The 19,312-nt window shown below is 37.0% G+C and overlaps 1 protein-coding gene across 11 annotated transcripts in view; it reads left to right on the plus strand.

Annotated features, from left to right (window-relative positions):
- Positions 1-19,312, plus strand: part of ITSN2 (intersectin 2) — a 161,299-nt gene that overhangs the window by 57,595 nt on the left and 84,392 nt on the right. For all 11 annotated transcript variants that reach the window (XM_019943133.3, XM_019943132.3, XM_019943139.3 and 8 more), the window contains 8 exons: positions 1,433-1,496; positions 2,037-2,174; positions 2,639-2,724; positions 3,420-3,682; positions 4,767-4,916; positions 7,069-7,209; positions 7,646-7,733; positions 13,414-13,553. In XM_019943133.3, the coding sequence (XP_019798692.1) occupies positions 1,433-1,496; positions 2,037-2,174; positions 2,639-2,724; positions 3,420-3,682; positions 4,767-4,916; positions 7,069-7,209; positions 7,646-7,733; positions 13,414-13,553 (1,070 nt within the window). The remainder of the gene's footprint in view (positions 1-1,432; positions 1,497-2,036; positions 2,175-2,638; positions 2,725-3,419; positions 3,683-4,766; positions 4,917-7,068; positions 7,210-7,645; positions 7,734-13,413; positions 13,554-19,312) is intronic.

Genomic DNA, 19,312 nt, shown 5'->3' on the forward strand with positions numbered 1-19,312 from the left:
CATTTGTGGCTTAGGCATCTGAGAGTGGGAGGTGTTGCACCTGCTTTATTGACTAGGTGACCTTCCCTAGAGAAGCCTCAGGCTTCATCATGGTCAGAAAGCCACAGACAAACTCACCAGGAGTGAACGCTCCTCTGAAGCAGAGAGGGATTTTCTGTTCTGGAATATATTCATTGAAGATTAGGAGCCTGTTACAGAGACGTATTTTTGTTTTCTCACACTGAGGGAGAGAAAAGAAGTTGAACAGTTTACCATACATAGTAAGCATTCAATGAGTGTTAGCTATTGTTATTATCAGTTGCTATCACATAAGTAAGCCCCCATTGCACCTTAGATAGAGGATAATTTTGGATTACAATTTTCTTCATTACTTTAGCAAATATTTATTAAGCATCTATTTACTAGGTGTGGGGTATACGTTAGTGGATAAAACAGTCAAGGCTTTTGTCTTCATAGAACTTAGCATAATAAGGGAAATAGACAAACAGGTAAACAAGCAAATGTTACATTACAAATTGTGATATGAGATATAAAGGATAAAAGCAGGAAATGTATTGAATGGTAGGGTGGACAGAGAAGGCCTTTCTGAGAAGGTGACGTTAGATATCGGCTTCACAGGTGAGAAGGACCTAGACATGCAATGATGTAGAACTGTAGGACTTGATGTTGGATATGGGTGTACAGGAGAGGGAGGGCTCAGGGGGGACTTTCTGATTTCTGGCTTGAGCCACTGGATGGATTGTGATACCATTCATAGAGAAGGGAGGACTGAGGAAGAATGATTTGGGTGAAGATTAGGAAGAGGGGCCTGGATGGGGATTGAAAGAGTAGTTTTATATGTATTTGGTTTGATATGCTTATAAAATACATACATTGATTTTTCAGTTGGATATAGAAGTCTAAACTTAGAGGAGAGGTTTGGGCTGTGGATGTACATTTGGGAATCCTCAGCCTCTAGGTGCTGCTTAAAGTCATAGAAATGGATATGAATGCACAGAGAGAAAAGAGTGCCCAGGATAGATCCGTGAAGAATGCCAGCATTTACAGGTCATTTAGAAGAGGAAGAGTAGAGACGAAGGAATGATCAGAGAGATAAGAGAATATCTGAAAATGCTTAAGGAAGCTGTGCTTTGAGAGCTTGGCCTCTAATACTCTGTGTCGCTGGCTTAGTACTTCGTGTCAGTCACTTGTGTGTACCATTATCTTCTGAAAGGACACGGGAGCACTTGATTCTACTAACTGTAGACTTTAAACTCCTTGGTCCAGGGAATGTGTTTGTTTTGATGACTACTGAATGCTCAGTGTCTGGTGCATGGTAAAAGCCGATGCTATCCCAGGGTAGCAGCAGTGTTATTTCAAGGGTACAGCTACTTAAGTTTGCATGACTTTAAGAGGCTAAAGAATTTTTTTATGCTTTTTCTCACACAATCAGGTTTTCAAGCTAGAAATGCCCTTCTTCAGTCAAACCTTTCTCAAACTCAGCTAGCTACTATTTGGTGAGTTTGCCCGTTGATTATGATTTTTAACTATACATTTTCTGTTATACTGTTTCTGTAAAAGTTTGTGACTCAGAAGCATTCCATAAAAGTGGCCATGTGAAAATTAATGCAAACCTGTAAGCAAATAAAATTGCTTTGTAAAATGTTATCCTCAAGAATTTGGCATTTAATTATTTTACAAGTAAAACTTGTTTGCTTTTATATAATGCCTTCTATGGAGAATTAGAGAATATCTCATTTTTAATGTGGAGCTAAATGTGATTTGATGGGTGAATTAACCATGTACCAAGACAAGCCACCTTTTCAGAAGGAATATTTCCCTTTCCATTTCAACGTTTCTTCCCTCTCTTTTGTGATATGAAAATTAAGGGTAAAAATTAGCTCACTTTTCTGTGTGTATTTACTTTTCACTAAAATGTGTTAACCCAGCTGTTCTACTGTCATTATTCTTGTTTTAAAAATAAAAAATTGAACTCTTCTGAAAATATTTTACTCTAAATAGACTTTCTTAGTTGTGAATTTTCATATTTTCTTTAGGACTCTGGCTGACATTGATGGTGATGGGCAGCTAAAAGCTGAGGAGTTTATCCTTGCAATGCACCTCACTGATATGGCCAAAGCTGGACAGCCATTGCCACTGACTTTACCTCCGGAGCTCGTCCCTCCGTCTTTTAGGTGAGTGCCTCTGTAGATGAAGGGGTGTTGTTTCGATCATGTTTGGCAGACATGATTATTACTTTGGGATTTCCTGAGGCCTCTGCTCTAGTTTCATGGAAAATCGAACATTTACATTGCCATTTGATTTTGGTATTTAATGAGTTACACTGAGAAGAGAGTAGATATTAGAAGTAGGTGTGTATTTTCACCACACCATAGATAAGGAAACTGATGCGTAAAGAGATTAAGAATAAATTTACCCAAGAATAGCAATTGGCTGAACCATGATTTGAATCCACATCTCTCTGGCTTGATAATCCATATACTGCTGTACAGTGTAACTATAGACCACACTATATTTTAAATACCTTTAATTACATTCTAAATATTAAATTGCTCTAGTCAGTGGTAGTCTATATAGTCTGGTCTAAAAATTCTCAGATCTCATGATGCTAAATTTATTTGTTGTTTGCTTTTCTTAGAGGAGGAAAGCAAATTGATTCCATTAATGGAACTCTGCCTTCATATCAGAAAATACAAGAAGAGGAACCTCAGAAAAAATTACCAGGTAGCATCGAGTGTCCAAGTTGTATATTTATTGTGAATTCTCTTAAATTTTACCATGAAATATAAATGAATATTTAGAATTTTTAAATTCTTAATATTTTATATGCTGTATGAGACACTATTTGATGAATGGGATGGATTTCAACATCAGTAAAATTAAGATAGTCAAAACTGAGAGGAAGAGACAGGTATGTATATTTGGCAAGAGTGTATGTATTAGGTGTCCTAGTTAAAGTGTTTCTCCCACTTTTGGAAAAATCATTATAGCAAGCTTTGTAACGAAATCTTGAGCTTTAAAAAAAGTTTAAATACTGGTTGAAAAAGTACATGTGTAGGTATTTTAAAATATTAAAAAGTTAATGACATATACCAAATATAACAAATATATAGCCATACAACTTTGGTTATCCTTGAAGAAAATGCTGAGGAAAAAATTGAAAAGCATTTTCATTGGCAGGAATAGTAAAATTATTTTTCTCTTGGATGGACTCAAACTTAGAGATTTGTTTTCCAAAAATGAATATTCTTATAAGAAAGTAAACATTTTACTATTTACATTTGAGTTAAAATTATCCTTCGGAGAAGTATCCACAGAGAAATAGCAGTCACGTGATCACGAGGCATGAGGACGTTGAAACTAGATTACAGGTTCATTAGGCTTGATGTTGAAGAATGCTTACAATATACCTTATCTAGTTACGTTCGAGGACAAGCGGAAAGCCAACTATGAGCGGGGGAACATGGAACTGGAGAAGCGACGCCAGGCCATGATGGAGCAGCAGCAGAGGGAGGCAGAGCGCAAAGCTCAGAAGGAAAAGGAAGAGTGGGAACGGAAACAGAGAGAGTTACAAGAGCAAGAATGGAAGAAGCAACTGGAATTAGAAAAACGCTTGGAGAAGCAGAGGGAATTGGAGAGACAACGGGAGGAAGAAAGGAGAAAAGAGATAGAAAGACGAGAGGTTATTTTTTTAAGTTATTTTATTTCCCAGGAAAATCATTTCATTTAGTAAGTGGCTACATTTCATTTGATAAAAAATGGTAATCTTTGTTGTGCTTTTTCTCAGCATCATTCGTTCATTCTTACCCTGTACAAATCTGAATCTTCCTTCTCCTGTGGAGAGATAGAGGGTCCTTGCTTGTGAGGGGTTTCAGGGCTGGCAGCTGGTAGAGAAAGCATGTCTGCAGGTGATACCTCAATCAGTGCAAGATTGGTTGCAAAGCTGAGTTGAGTGAGGAGCCAGAGGAAGAAGTCAGTGTGATCAGGTCCTTAAACGAAAGTAAGCTTAGGATCCAGAGTGAAAGGCCAAGTAATTGGAGAGGCAGAAAGAAGAGAGTGGGGAATTGAAGGCCATGAGAGGGATCACGAGGGTGGGCTTGCACAGGTCTTTGGGAAAACTGGTGCTGTGTGGGGTCCCTGGGAGGCCTGGTTGTGTTTTCAAGGGCTGTGCGTGGACCACAGTAAATTACAGTGGCACTGAAATAAGGTAAATAAAATATTTTTCTTCCCTGATGACAGAATAAAGGTACAGTTATTCCTACTAACATTTGCATTTATGAAGTCATCCCTTTTTTTTTTTTTTTTTTGCGGTACGCGGGCCTCTCACTGTTGTGGCCTCTCCCGTTACGGAGCACAGGCTTCGGATGCACAGGCTCAGCAGCCGTGGCTCACAGGCCCAGCTGCTCCGCAGTATGTGGGATCTTCCCAGACCGGGGCACGAACCCGTGTCCCCTGCATCGGCAGGCGGACTCTCAACCACTGCGCCACCAGGGAAGCCCTGAAGTCATCCTTTTGTTTATTAAGGGAAAAGTAACTACAGCAAGAGGATGGCCCTATGAAGCAATCAGAAAATCTGGTGGATGAATTTGCTTTTGTGGAAGTCTTTAGATTAGGCCCATTGATAAAACTAGGTTTGCCCAGTTACCCTTAGAAACTCAAGCCCACTCAGTGCTAAATGCTGCCTGATCTTTACTTTGTCATTCCATCAGTTTTTGAATGAGGCAAAATTGTTAATTTAAAAATTAACTTTAATTCATTATTTTCAGGCAGCAAAACAAGAACTTGAAAGACAACGTCGTTTAGAATGGGAGAGAATTCGTAGACAGGAGCTTCTCAATCGAAGGAATAGAGAACAGGAAGAAATTGTCAGGTTAAACTCTAAAAAGAAAAGCCTTCATCTCGAGTTGGAAGCACTGGTATGGCTATAGGTTTAAGTGAAATTTATCTGAATGATGCTTAGAGTTACCTGTTGAAAAATATTACTGTTTTTTTAATCTACCTCATGAATGTGTTATGTTTTAATGTAATTAAATAGTCATATTTTCATATGTGCTTTTTAACAGTTTAGACAGTATAGTTTACTAAAAAAGGATAGTGACTCGAAATGCTGAGAATTATGTTGTGGTCTTAGTTCAGATGTGGATAAACAAGGTACTCTTGGGCAAGGTCTCTGGAAGGTGGTCTGCAGAGGAATAACCAGAAGGGGGAGAGGAGAGCCTAGGCGCTAGGACAGCGTCTCCTCTCCCCACTTCTTCGTCCCACATTTCACAACAGAGAATCGCCACATTTATCGGCTGTACTTTTATTGGAGTTTTATCTAAAATTTGCTTGGAAAAAGGGATTCTACTGCTAAAAAGAAAAAATGACTGGAAACTGCTGACCTAAATGATCTCTTAGGATTCCTTTCAGTTCTAAAAGACTATGGTTGTTAACAAATATTGGCCATTATGCTTCTCAGTTTTTACACATCAGATGTCAGAGTATCTGTTAAAAAAACTTTGCTTGAAATGCAAAGTGAGAAGATAGAAAGGGTCTGAGTAAGGCATACTATTCTACTATGACCTTGTAATCCCATAAGCCTGACCTGATTATACAGTAAGGTTTTGCAAAAAATGCATGTGTAGCTATGTAGTAGAGCCATATTTACATCTTGTTTAATTGTAGTCTAATGTTTTATTTGGTTGATGAATTGAATTACATTTTTTTTAAAAATCACAATATCTTTCATCAGAAAGATACTATTTTATGCCTTCAAATGAATAGGAAAGCATACCACAGTTGTTAATCATGCCATAGTACTACATACAAAACAGTCCGAAAAACTTTAACTGCTTTGTGTAGCTACTTGGGTATCTGTCTGAACCGTTATCTTGACTGTGTGTTTTTCCTTAAAAATACAATGGGAGGAAACCTTTTGATTGTTTTCCCCCCAAGAACTGGGGTAACACACCAAGCAGTAGCATACATTAATGTGTAGAGTCTGGAAAGGTCCAGGGCCTATACTTATATTTGCTGAAGATAATAACATGATATCCAGGGTGGACACAGCATATTCCCTTCAGCGTGTATTTCTCAAATATGAAACATACTTTTCAGTAAAAACTTTCATTATTGGTGATTTTTAACCAGGAACCTCATTTTTCCTCACCCCACTTTATTTGCTAAGGCTGCCATAACAAAATACCACAGACCAGGTGGCAATTTTTATCACAGTTCTGGAGGCTGGAAGTCCAAGATCAAGGTGTCAGCATGTTCGATTTCTTCTGAGGCTTCTCTCCTTGGCTTGCTGATGGCTGCCTTTTGCCATGTCCTCATGTGGTCTTTTCTCTGCCTGTGCATCTCTGCTGTCTCTATTGTGTCTAAATGTTCTCTTCTTATAAGGACACCAGTCAGATTGGAGTAGGGCCCACCCATAAGACTTCATTTAATCTTAATTACCTCTTTAAACGTCCTATCTCCAAATGCAGTCATATTCTGAGGTTACTGAGGGTTAGGACTTCAACATATAAATTGTGGAGGACACAGTTCAGCTCATAACACCTCACCCTTCTTATTAGCTTCCATTGAGAATCCTGCTGTTTTTTGTTCTGTTTTTTTCTTTTTTCTTAGAACAAGGGGAAAGGAATATTGGTATAGGAGAAGAGTAGTGTGGCCCCAAAAGGCCCTCCTGTACACTGTTTAATTAGAAGAATTAGATGGCAGCATTGAGGATAGAAATAGAAGTTCAGAGAATGTAATGCTAATTGTCATATGCACACACTTATTCCTCCTTATTATTCTAAGAGATTGTTTATATTTTAATATTATGAATTAGTGCCTAAATGCTGAGTTCAGAAAAAAATTCAGTGTGTTATGTTTGTGCTTTCTCATCTTAACATAATAGGCTCTTATACTCACAGTGGTACATTTCCTGCTAATAACTCTCTTGAGTTAACTTGGTTTTAGACATTTATCTTAGACTGAGTATAAATGATAAATGACATTTAAAATTTAAATAAAAATATTGTTCTCTTGATAAGAACATTTCCTATTAGCATTTTATGTTACCATATGTTTCTCTTCCTATAGAATGGCAAACATCAGCAGATCTCAAGCAGACTTCAAGACGTCCGACTCAGGAAGCAAACTCAAAAGACTGAGCTGGAAGTTCTGGATAAGCAGTGTGACCTGGAAATTATGGAAATCAGGCAGCTTCAACAGGAACTTCAGGTAAGTCCTTTGCTGCTGAATTGTCCTTAAACATGAGCAGTTATTAATAACTCTTCCTAATAAAGTGTTTTTCACTTTTGGGGTCATGAACCCCTTTGAGCCTCTGATAGACATCCTTCCTAAAGGCATGTAGATATACACAATCTTGTATAATATCAGGAATCTCATGGACTCCCTAAAACTGTGCTTAACATCTGGTTAAATTCTGCTTAATATTTATACAATATCTGGGCATTTACCACTTTGAGTTTTAAGTCTTTAATAAATAAATAAATACATCATTTAATTCCATTTTAGTTTATCCATAAGTTGTAAGCAATTTACATATTATTCTATGCATTATTCCTATACTAAGTTTCAAGAGTGATTAAATCATGTTTTAACATTTTTCAGAAAATTCTTAGACAACATTACAGTTTCTTTTTCTTTTTATAAGGAATATCAAAATAAGCTTATCTATTTGGTGCCAGAGAAGCAATTATTAAATGAAAGAATTAAAAATATGCAGCTCAGTAACACACCTGGTAAGTCTCTAAGGTTTGTTTTGCCTCTTTTATTCTTTTCTGAATGTATTAGTTATATTCTGTTACGTTTTAAAATAGCATTATTCTGTTATAAATAACATTTTTTGTCTATAGTTAAAAATTTTTAAATAATGTGAAAAACATTACCTCATGTTGGAGCATTTTTAGCAATAAAATGTAAATAGAAATAAAATAACAATTGTGGTTTGACTTCCTGTCTTGATACCATTTTTATTTATATATTTCAAATACCAATCCAATAAAATGTTACATTACAGTTAAACAAGACCTCAGTTTGGCTTGAACACGAGGCTGTATGTGCATTTTGGCAAAATCCTGCACTAATTGTAAAGAACTGTTCATGAGGAGACTTTTCTATGGAGCCAAACCTGTTGGATTCTAGGGTGATAGTGTACAGCAGTGATAGGCCTAAGCAGACTGGTATGCTCTTCCCAGACCTTTTATATCATCTAACTTTGTGATTCATGTAAGGAATTTTACCACCTTGGCCCTCTGACACCTGTGGAACAAAATATTCCAGTGTAATTTATGAGAATATAACATTTCTCTTGATTCAAGTCTCAACCAGGAAACTGAAGGAAAAAAAAAATCTGTACATTGGATAGCATGCCAATAACAATGTAGCAGAAGAAAGATTTATTTAAAGAAAAGTAACTCTGCAAATGTGTTAGAACTAGCTAGAGTATCCTAAATGTCTCCCACTGAGTATCGGTCAGTTTTTTCATTCTAGGGCTCTTTATTACACTTTTGTTTTTTTAGGCAGGCCAATAAATAGGTTCATCCCTCTTCTTTGCCCAAATTCTGAACAAATTAAGAAATAAGGCAAAGGAGCAAGACGTGAGAGACCAGAATATCACCTCATTATTAATAAAGCTGATGTTAGACAGCATGGCTTATCTGTGAGCAGTACAGCTGCCCCGTAAGACACTGGGTGCATGAACAAAAAAGAATGCAGATTCCTGTAGGCAGTTCAACCTCAAGAAAGCAAGGGATAGGAAAGGTATAGGGCTGTGTACACCCGGGTCCTTATCTTGATCTCACCAAGTATTTAAGAGTTAGAAAGAAGCTGGAACTGTTGTTCTAGTAAAGGTCCCTTTACATCGAAGGAATACCAGGAATAGAAAATTTGATCTTGTGAACTTCTCTTATTATGTCTCCCACCTTCCACTGATGTCTCGTCTCAGACAATCTTCCTTGCACAGGGTGCTTTTCTTGGCCATTCGAAGTGTATCAGCTCCTACCTTACCCCTCACAGGCATTCCAGAAGCAGGATAAGGCAGCACTCCTGATCTGTGCAGGGTAGAAAGTATATTGTCATCTTCATTGTTAGTATTTGGATTGTGAAGAGAATGTAGGATATGTCTTATTAGGGGCCTGGTAGAGCTACTCTTTCTCTGTGGAATGTGATCCAGTTTAGCTTTTATAAATTTATTAATCTTTGCTGTAGTCCAGTTTAGAATAGGAAGCTTTTATTTGGAGTTTGCAAAGTACCCAGTATCCCTTAGATTCCTCTGTCCATAATAGTAACCATTTAAGATTTTCAGCCCTGTGCTAAGCACCATGCTAGGCAGTTTTCATGCATTATTTCCTTTCATCTTTACAACAACCCTGTAAAGTAGTCGTTGTTATTTCCATTGTGCAGCTTAGAAAAACTGAGGTTCACAGAGAATAAGTAATTACCCAAGATCACGTAATAGTAGGTCTCAAATTCTTGTGTGTCTGACTCCTAAAGCCCACCACACTACCATGTTGCCTCTTTCAGTTACCTAACACAGTGCTCGTAGATGTGATATGATCACATTCAATATGAAAGCATCCATTATTACTGATGCTCATTATGAATACTAGGAATGAATATTCTTTTACTGTTATTTTTCCCATTGCTTGTCTCCCACCTTGACTAGAATAGGACCCATGCCTTATCCTTCACTTTTACCTACCATTGACAAAGTGCAAGGCCTTGCATATAGCAGATTTGTAATTTAATGATTAAATATTTATTGAAATACTGGAAAACTGTTAGAATTATAAGACAATTTAACAAGGTGCCTGCATACAAAATCAGCATATAAAAATCAGCAACTTTACTGTATATCAAAAGTATTTATTTAGAAAATAAGGGGGAAAAAGGTCTCATTCACATCAGCATTCTCATTGTTAAATGAACAAAGAAGAAATGCACAGCCATAAAACTTTACTGATTGACATAAAAGATTCCTGGATAAGTAGATACATATTATATTCCTGAATGAACTTGCTCAATATTTTAAAGATGTTATTTAGTTCTCTACTAATTCATCCATATATTCAGTTTTATTCAGGTTTCCTTAAATGAAAATTGACAGATAATTCACAAATTAACCTAGAAGAGAAAATACACAACATGAGCCAAGACGTAAAAAGAAAAAACATTGGTGGGGGGAGGAGTCTAGCCCTATCATATACCGAAACATGAGTTATGAAAAGGTATAGTACCTAAAATAATGTATTATTGATCCAAAATAGAAACAGAACACTGGAACTAAATAGAGAGTCTAGAAACAAGCATATATATATATATATATATATATATGGCAATTTAGGATTAGATAAAGTTGGCATTTAACATCAGTGGGGAAGGGATGGGCTTTCGATAGTTACTATCTCTTCATTAAGTGATTTGAGGGATAGTTGAAAGGGGGGTGAAGAAGCTCTTTACCTCACTCTATGCAGATATAAATTCTAGGTAAAGTGGGAGGCTAAACATAAAATATAACTCTAGAAAAAAATGTTACAGAGGAAAACATTTTTATAATTTTGGTGTCAGAAAAGTCTCTTCAAACAATACATAGAGCTATGAAGGAAAATAGTTTTTGATGAAATAAAAATGAAAAACTTTTTCATGATGAAAGATGTCATAAACAGTAAAAAAAAAAATTGAAATATGTATGATACAACAAGAATTTAGAGCTTCTACAAATCAGAAACTAAGACAAGCCAATAGGAGGAAAAAGCCAGCAAAGGTTGAGACAAGACAATTCAAGATGATGGATGATAAATGTAAGTAGATGGCCATATAAATAGATGTTTATCTAATTTCAGTAGTTGTCAAGAAAATACAAATTGAAGTGACAATAAGAATTTTTTTGCCAGTTAGCAAAAATGAAAAATGAGTGATACAATCTCCAAAATTTACAAGCAGCTCCTGCAGCTCAATATCAAAAAAACAAACAACCCAATCCAAAAATGGGCAGAAGACCTAAATAGACATTTCTCCAAAGAAGACATACAGATTGCCAACAAACACATGAAAAGATGCTCAACATCACTAATATTAGAGAAATGCAAATCAAAACTACAATGAGATATCACCTCACACTGGTCAGAATGGCCATCATCAAAACATCTACAAACAATAAATGTTGGAGAGGGTGTGGAGAAAAGGGAACCCTCTTGCACTGTTGGTGGGAATGTAAATTGATACAGCCACTATGGAGAACAGTATGGAGGTTCCTTAAAAAACTAAAAATAAAATTACCATACGACCCAGCAATCCCACTACTGGGCATATACCCTGAGAAAACCATAATTCAAAAAGACCCATGTACCACAATGTTTACTGCAGCTCTATTTACAATAGCCAGGACATGGAAGCAACCTAAGTGTCCATCAACAGATGAATGGATAAAGAAGATGTGGCACATATATACAATGGAATATTACTCAGCCATAAAAAGAAATGAAATTGAGTTATTTGTAGTGAGGTGGGTGGACCCCATACAGAGTGAAGTAAGTCAGAAAGAAAAAAACAAATACTGTATGCTAACACATATATATATGGAATCTAAAAAAAATGGTTCTGAAGAACCTAGGGGCAGGACAGGAATAAAGACGCAGATGCAGATATAGAGAATGGACTTGAGGACACGGGGAGGGGGAAGGGTAAGCTGGGATGAAGTGAGAGAGTGGCATGGACATATATACACTACCAAATGTAAAATAGGCAGCTAGTGGGAAGCAGCCGTATGGCACAGGGAGATCTGCTTGGTGCTTTGTGTCCACCAAGAGGGGTGTGATAGGGAGGGTGGGAGGGAGACGCAAGACGGAGGAGAAATGGGGATATATGTATAGCTGATTCACTTTGTTATACAGCAGAAACTAACACACCATTGTAAAGCAATTATACTCCAATAAAGATGTTAAAAAAAAAAAAGAAAAATGAGTGATAGTATCTGGTGATAGGGTTATGCAGAAACAGGTAATTTGGTGTCATTGTTACGGGTACAGCTTTTTGGAAGGGCAGTTTGGCAGTTTCTGTCCAAATTTAAAGTGTGCACATCCTTTTACATAGCAATTCTTTCACCTCTTAGCCTTTTAAAATACCTCCTTGTGTGTGTTAAAATGTACATACAAGTATGTTTATGGCAGCATTTTTATTTAATAGTAGAAAATCAGAAACAACCTAAATGGCAATCAAAAAGGGAATAGTTACATAAATTACGGAGTACCCATAATGTGGACTACCAGGGAGCGATTTTAAAGAATGAACTAGATCTAGATGTCTTTAATGGTGAGATGTGTTATTAAATTTAAAACAAGTTGCCCAGCAGTGTAGACAGCGTGATCCCATTAAATCCCCATGGAAATGCTGAATATGCACATATCAAGTACCTAAGAGGGGGGTAGGAGTTGAGATGAAGAGAGACTTTTTTACTTTTTACTCTATATGCTTCATTTTATTTGAATTTTGTACTAGATTTCTATACTTTAAAAAATACAATAAAGTTTTAAAATATGTACAGTTGACCGTTGAACAACGTGGGTTTGAACTGCACAGGTCCACTTCTGTGCAGATTTTTTTCAATAAGTAAATACTACAGTACTACACAGGTCCGTGGTTGTTGAATCCAAGGACTTAGAACTGGGGATGTGGAGGAACTGCACCCATGTATGCTGAGGGCCAACTGCAAGTTATACTTAGATTTTCAACAGAGCGGAGGGCCACCCTCCAATTGTTGTTCAAGGGTCAGCTGTATTTAAATAGATGGTAAGATTGCTATCTTAATTTATTGAAATGTAATCTGTATCATATATTTCCATCCAGTTTTTTCATCCTTGCCTAAATGTGTAAGAAAAGGTCATATAAAATGAAGCTCTCTGTTCCTACCTCCTAAAATAATACCACTGAATGATCCAGTTAGTAATATTTATTGAGTCCTTGTAGTGAATATTCCCCTATTCTTGGTAGCACTGAGAATAAATAGAAAGCTACTTTAACAATAGGTGCTATTAATTGAGTATTTACTATAGGCCAGACTCTGTACTAATGGCTTTATATCACCCACCTCATATATGAGGTGGGTGATATAATGCCCATTGAATAGGAGAGCCTACGGATCAGATTGGTGAAGCAACTTACCCAAAATGGAGCGTCACTTCAAGTTCTAGTACTTTTGAGTACAGAACCAATGCTTATAACATTTCCGTATGAGGATCTTCCAAGATATGATCCGAAAAAGGGAAATGACTGCTGATTGTTTTTTCCCTTGAGTTGATCCACCTTATGTGTGTATAGCCTTTGGCTCTCTAGTTATACCAATTTGACCAGACAGTAAATGTTAATTACTGGTAATGACAGGAACTTCTACCAAATGTAAACTGTATGATGTTTGTATTTCAGATTTAGGAGTCGGTTTACTTCATAAAAAATCATTAGAAAAGGAAGAATTATGCCAAAGACTTAAAGAACAATTAGATGCTCTTGAAAAAGAAACTGCATCTAAGCTATCAGAAATGGATTCATTTAACAATCAACTAAAGGTATTTATCTTCTATTATATTCATTTTTAGTTAGCTGCCTTTTACCTTCCTTATTTTGATTTAATTGAATAAATAACTGAAGCTATTATTGTCATATGTAGTACATTTCATAATTTATTTTATAATTTGAGCTATACCAGAATTGCAGGATTGTTTTTTTTTTTTTTTTTTGTTTTTTGTTTTTTGTTTTTGTGGTACGTGGGCCTCTCACTGCCGTGGCCTCTCCCATTGCGGGGCACAGGCTCCGGATGCGCAGGCTTAGCGGCCATGGCTCACAGGCCCACCTGCTCCGCGGCATGTGGGATCTTCCCGGACCGGGGCACAAACCCGCGTCGCCTGCATCGGCAGGCGGACTCCCAACCACTGTGCCACCAGGGAAGCCCGCAGGATTGTTTTTAATGTTCTCTGTGTATTATAAACATTGAGTCGTGTAAATAAACTTATAATTTACCATAGTTTCCAGTTTTTGATGACTGTTTTTATTGGCATCTATACATTTTCTTTTTTTTTTTTTTTTTTTGCGGTACGCGGGCCTCTCACTGTTGTGGCCTCTCCCGTTGCGGAGCACAGGCTCCGGACGCACAGGCTCCGGACGCACAGGCTCAGCGGCCATGGCTCACAGGCCCAGCCGCTCCGCAGCATGTGGGATCTTCCCGGACCGGGGCACGAACCCGTGTCCCCTGCATCAGCAGGCGGACTCTCAACCACTGCGCCACCAGGGAAGCCCGCATCTATACATTTAAAAAATAATTACCTTTGTCAGTATTAGGATTAGATTAGATAAGATTTGTCAGTATTAGATCTCAGCCAGAATGATCTTAGGCAAATTTGAAAATGGGAAATATGGAAAATTTTAAATAGTCCAGGTTGTAGAGGCTCTTTTAACACACTAAATTCTTCTTTTTTTTACAATTTAATTAACCTTTGTGAAATAATGCCATAACCAATGAAGTCCAAAGCATAATTTGGCACTAAAAATTTTGCATGAAAAGTAGATTCATGATCCATTATTTGCTGCAGTGGCAGAACAGATGTCCAAAACGTATACCATATGCTTATCATTCTGTTCAGTGTTAGTTGTATACTGAAGCCATGCCCGTAAAAGAAAATATTAAAAGCTAGCAACCAGAGTAATGGCATATGATTAAAATTTGGGACTAGTTTCAGTTACTCCCTTGCTAATGAAGCGTGAAGTTTTTAGAGCATAATGTATTACAGAGCTTTTCAGGCAGCTCTCTGTCTCTTCATGTGACTTTCATTTTGCTGACTTATTTAGAGTAATGTTACACCAACCATAGAGTAAACAGAATGGTAAAAGAAACCATGGTGGCTTCAGTTAAGAAAGGGAAGTTTGAGGTGAATAATGTAAATAATACATTCTACCCAAGCATATATTCTGTAGAAAAAAAATTTAAAGAAAACCAAATAATTTGTCTTTGATGGACAGACAAACCAGCCAAGTTATCTTCCCTACATTATTTTTTTTAAATCTGTACATAGTTTAATTGGCTTTTTATCTGCCTTATCTTACAGTGTGGGAATATGGATGACTCTGTTCTTCAGTGCCTTTTGTCTCTGCTAAGCTGTCTCAACAACCTCTTCCTCTTACTTAAGGTTATTTTCTAATATCTAGCTCCTTTTCTTTGAGTTACTTTACTGTTTTCTTTTTTAAAAAACTAGACTATTCTTTGCATTTATCTAAATATCCTTGTTTGAAATAACATATACAGTATAGACATTTTTCTTTCTGCTTGCTTAAATATCCTTCTGCTGTCTCACTGCCTGTTTGAGTCTAATGCTAGGAATCACTAGGGTTGCCCAGAGTAACCTTTCGCATGAGGCGCCCAGGACACTGAGAAATATTTCCTGGTTCCCGTACAACATCCCTGTGAGTTGGGCTAACTGATGGGATGATTACTCATTCAATTAAAAGGGAAACTAAGGGAATGTGAGATTAAATTATTTACCCATATCACTGAAATTATTGTTTAAAATAAAACTTACACCTTCTGAAATCTAGTGCAAGGTTATGTCACGTATATATATCAGGCTGCTTCCTAATACTGCTGTAAGATTTTTCTTTAAGAAAAATCTTAAAGAACCAATAATGCAGGTGCAGCTTTAGTTTTGTCTAGTTATCAGGCCTCATATTTAGATACCCTTGCACCACACATAAAAATGTTTAAATCATATTTATAAACAAGTAATTCACTTTGTCATGTATAGATAGCACAAAGAATATTTAAAACATTCAGTGAATTCCTATTTTAATTTAGTTTAAAGAAAGTTGCTTTATATTTACCACTTGCTGACCCTAGTAGATTTTTGACTGTATTCTACTCAGTACTAAAATGGATGGCAATGGGGCAATTACATATACATACACAGTGAAGACGAGAACATAAGTAGAGCTCATTTGTTACCTAAGCAAAGGTAGGGCAGTTGGAAAGATGGTATCATCCTTTCCTTTATAGCATGAATGGCCAGATTATCTGGTCTTAGAACTTTTGCTGCAGATCACACAGAAATGTAAACCTAAGTGTTTCTTCACGTATACAGTGCAGTTTGATGATATTTGTGGACTGTACTCACACACCGAAGTCTGATTCTTCGAGTTAGCATTTGATTCTCCACAGGCTAGCAGATTATTCTTGTCTCTTGTTTTCCTTTCTTCCTTCTGCTTCCTGCCTTCCAACCTTTCACTGCTTGTTGAGGTTTCATCAGAGGCAATTTAGGAATGTAAAAGGGAATGAAACCTATACTGTCAGAGTGGTCAGGAGACCGACTGTTGTTACAGAAAGCAAGAAAAGAGGCTTTCTGTAGTCATTGGAAATGATACAGAGCAGTCAGTTAACTTAGTACTGAAAAGTATCCATTGAATTGTCAACAAGGAGACCTTTGAAGACCTTTCTGAAAGTGCCATCTCAGTTGAGTGACCAGCAGAGGCTGGATTGCGGCAGATCAGGAATGAATGGGAGCTGAGGAGGGGTGGAGTGCGTGTAAACAACTCTTTAGGAGAGTGAAAAGAGAGCATGAGGAAAACTTTGTTTGTTTAAGAAAGATGACAAAGGATACAAAGTTTCAGTTATGTAAGATGGATAAGTTGTGAAACCCACTGCACAGCATGGTGACTATAATTAGAAAATTTCAACTATACAATACAGTATTGTTAAGAGTATATATCTTAAACATTCTCCCACAGAAAGAAAGAGAGAGAGGAAGGGAGGGAGGGAGGGAGGAAAGAAAGGGGGGGGAGAGAAGAAGGGGGGGGAGGAGGGAATGGTAACTATATGAGGAAATGAATATGTTAATTAGCTTGATTATGGTGATCATTTCACAGTGTATATGTGTATTGAAGCAGCAAATTGTATACCTTAAATATATACAGTTTTTATTTACCAATTATACTTTAATAAAGTTGAAAAATAAAAGAATAATTAGGACCACCCTTGAAAGTGGTATCACCTTTTTGTGCAGCTTATGGATACATGAGGAATGGATAGTTTCTGTTAGGACCGGAGAATGGAAATGGAGAAAATTAAGCTTTTTAGGTAACTAACCTTATCCATCTTAGTGTCTTAAAGATGATTGCCAGGCTCAAGCCAAATATTTCGTTGCTGAATTCCCAGCACCTAGAACAGTGCATGGAACATCATGTATGGCAATACACACTTGTTGAATGAATGAATGGTTTTGAATGTTCTCAGTCAGAAAATATACAGCATTTAGAGTTAGTATTGGTATATAGAGTTTATGAGAAAAAAAGTAGAAAGAAATTAGTCAAAAAACAGCAGAAAACCATGTATCACAGGTTTTAGGAAAACTTCTGATTCCATGTAATTTATTCTTTTAAGTAAAGGCTATTTTTTAAATTCAAAAAAAAGAAGAAAGAAAAGAAAGACAAGACTTAAAGTAGAAGAGAGAGGAAGGGAAGGAGGAGGAAAGTGAGAGATTGAGATTGACCATATAAAGTAGTGATAATTGATGGAGCAAAGTCCCAAGGAAGCAGACTAAGATATAATCTGGAGCATAGATTGAAGGACAAGAGAAAAAGAATACTTCCAGTGTAACATATGGGGATAAGATAGGTGTGAAGTCGGCTAAATTTGTTGGTAGAGAGTAGGAAGTTGATAGCTTCAAAACCTAAAATCAGAAGCAAGTTAGATCATTACAAAGAGTCTTCATGGGTGGTTGAGGACATGGAATAACTCAAACTAGACTAGAAGGAGATGGATGCAGATGTAGGAAGTTTTATTGCTTTTGAGATGGAAAGATGAGGGAATTCCAGTCTGGCTTAATGAGGCAAGATTATTGGCTGGTAGTGAAAAGAATGAATGGAAGATTGGGAAATTTCAGGAGTGAAAAGTAGGCATGAAATACACATCTTAGTGGGGGTGGGGAGTGCAAGCTTAGTAGAGGAAAACAGTAGGTGTCCTGAGCAATGTTGAATGCCTATTTGAAGTTGGAGTTCATAAATTTAAATTGAAAACAGCAGGCCTAATTGTGTCTTTTTTTTTTCCCCACCAAAAGTTCAGCTGTTTATGTGTAAGCATGGAAAAGGATGATGACATAGGTTAATAGATTCATACAGGTTTGAGGTTTTAATAGACATGGGCAGATAGGGAGGAACAAGGGAACTACAGATCTTAACACAGTAACTGTGATAAACATGAACTCTGAAATAGGTACTGGACATGAAGGGATATGAAGAGAGGAAGGGGTGCTGATGAAAGAAGAGAGGATGATGGGATCAACAGAATGGAGGTCTCAGTGAGGTTGGAAACCTGTTGAAATGGATGTACCATATATAAGAAAAGCTTGAAGGATAAGAACTTAAGTTTGGAAAATGGGATACTGATCAGTGGTAGTTCTCTTTGTGATGATGACAAGATTCAGGGTATAATAATGCGAATGAGGGATTAAATGGAGTCAAAAAAATCATTGTTGAGGAGATCAGTTGTTTTGTTTTTACTTTTTTTAGTTAAAATGAGAAGTTTTATTTTCGATGGATTTTATTTTATTTATTTTTTTTAACATCTTTATTGGAGTATAATTGCTTTACAATGGTGTGTTAGTTTCTGCTTTACAACAAAATGAATCAATTATATATATACATATGTCCCCATATCTCTTCCCTCTTGCATCTCCCTCCCTCCCACCCTCCCTATCCCACCCCTCCAGGCGGTCACAAAGCACCGAGCTGATCTCCCTGTGCTATGCGGCTGCTTCCCACTAGCTATCTACCTTACGTTTGGTAGTGTATATATGTCCATGCCACTCTCTCGCTTTGTCACAGTTTACCCTTCCTCCTCCCCATATCCTCAAGTCCATTCTCTAGTGGGTCTGTGTCTTTATTCTTGTTTTACCCCTAGCTTCTTCATGACATTTTTTTTTCTTAAATTCCATATATATGTGTTAGCATACGCTATTTGTCTCTCTCTTTCTGACTTACTTCACTCTGTATGACAGACTCTAGGTCTACCCACCTCATTACAAATAGCTCAATTTCGTTTCTTTTTATGGCTGAGTAATATTCCATTGTATATATGTGCCACATCTTTATCCATTCATCCGATGATGGACACTTAGGTTGTTTCCATCTCCAGGCTATTGTAAATAGAGCTGCAGTGAACATTATGGTACATGACTCTTTTTGAATTATGGTTTTCTCAGGGTATATGCCCAGTAGTGGGATTGCTGGGTCATATGGTAGTTCTATTTGTAGATTTTTAAGGAACCTCCATACTGTTCTCCACAGT

Source organism: Tursiops truncatus, chromosome 14 (genome assembly GCF_011762595.2).
Source record: "Tursiops truncatus isolate mTurTru1 chromosome 14, mTurTru1.mat.Y, whole genome shotgun sequence".
NCBI lineage: Eukaryota > Metazoa > Chordata > Mammalia > Artiodactyla > Delphinidae > Tursiops > Tursiops truncatus.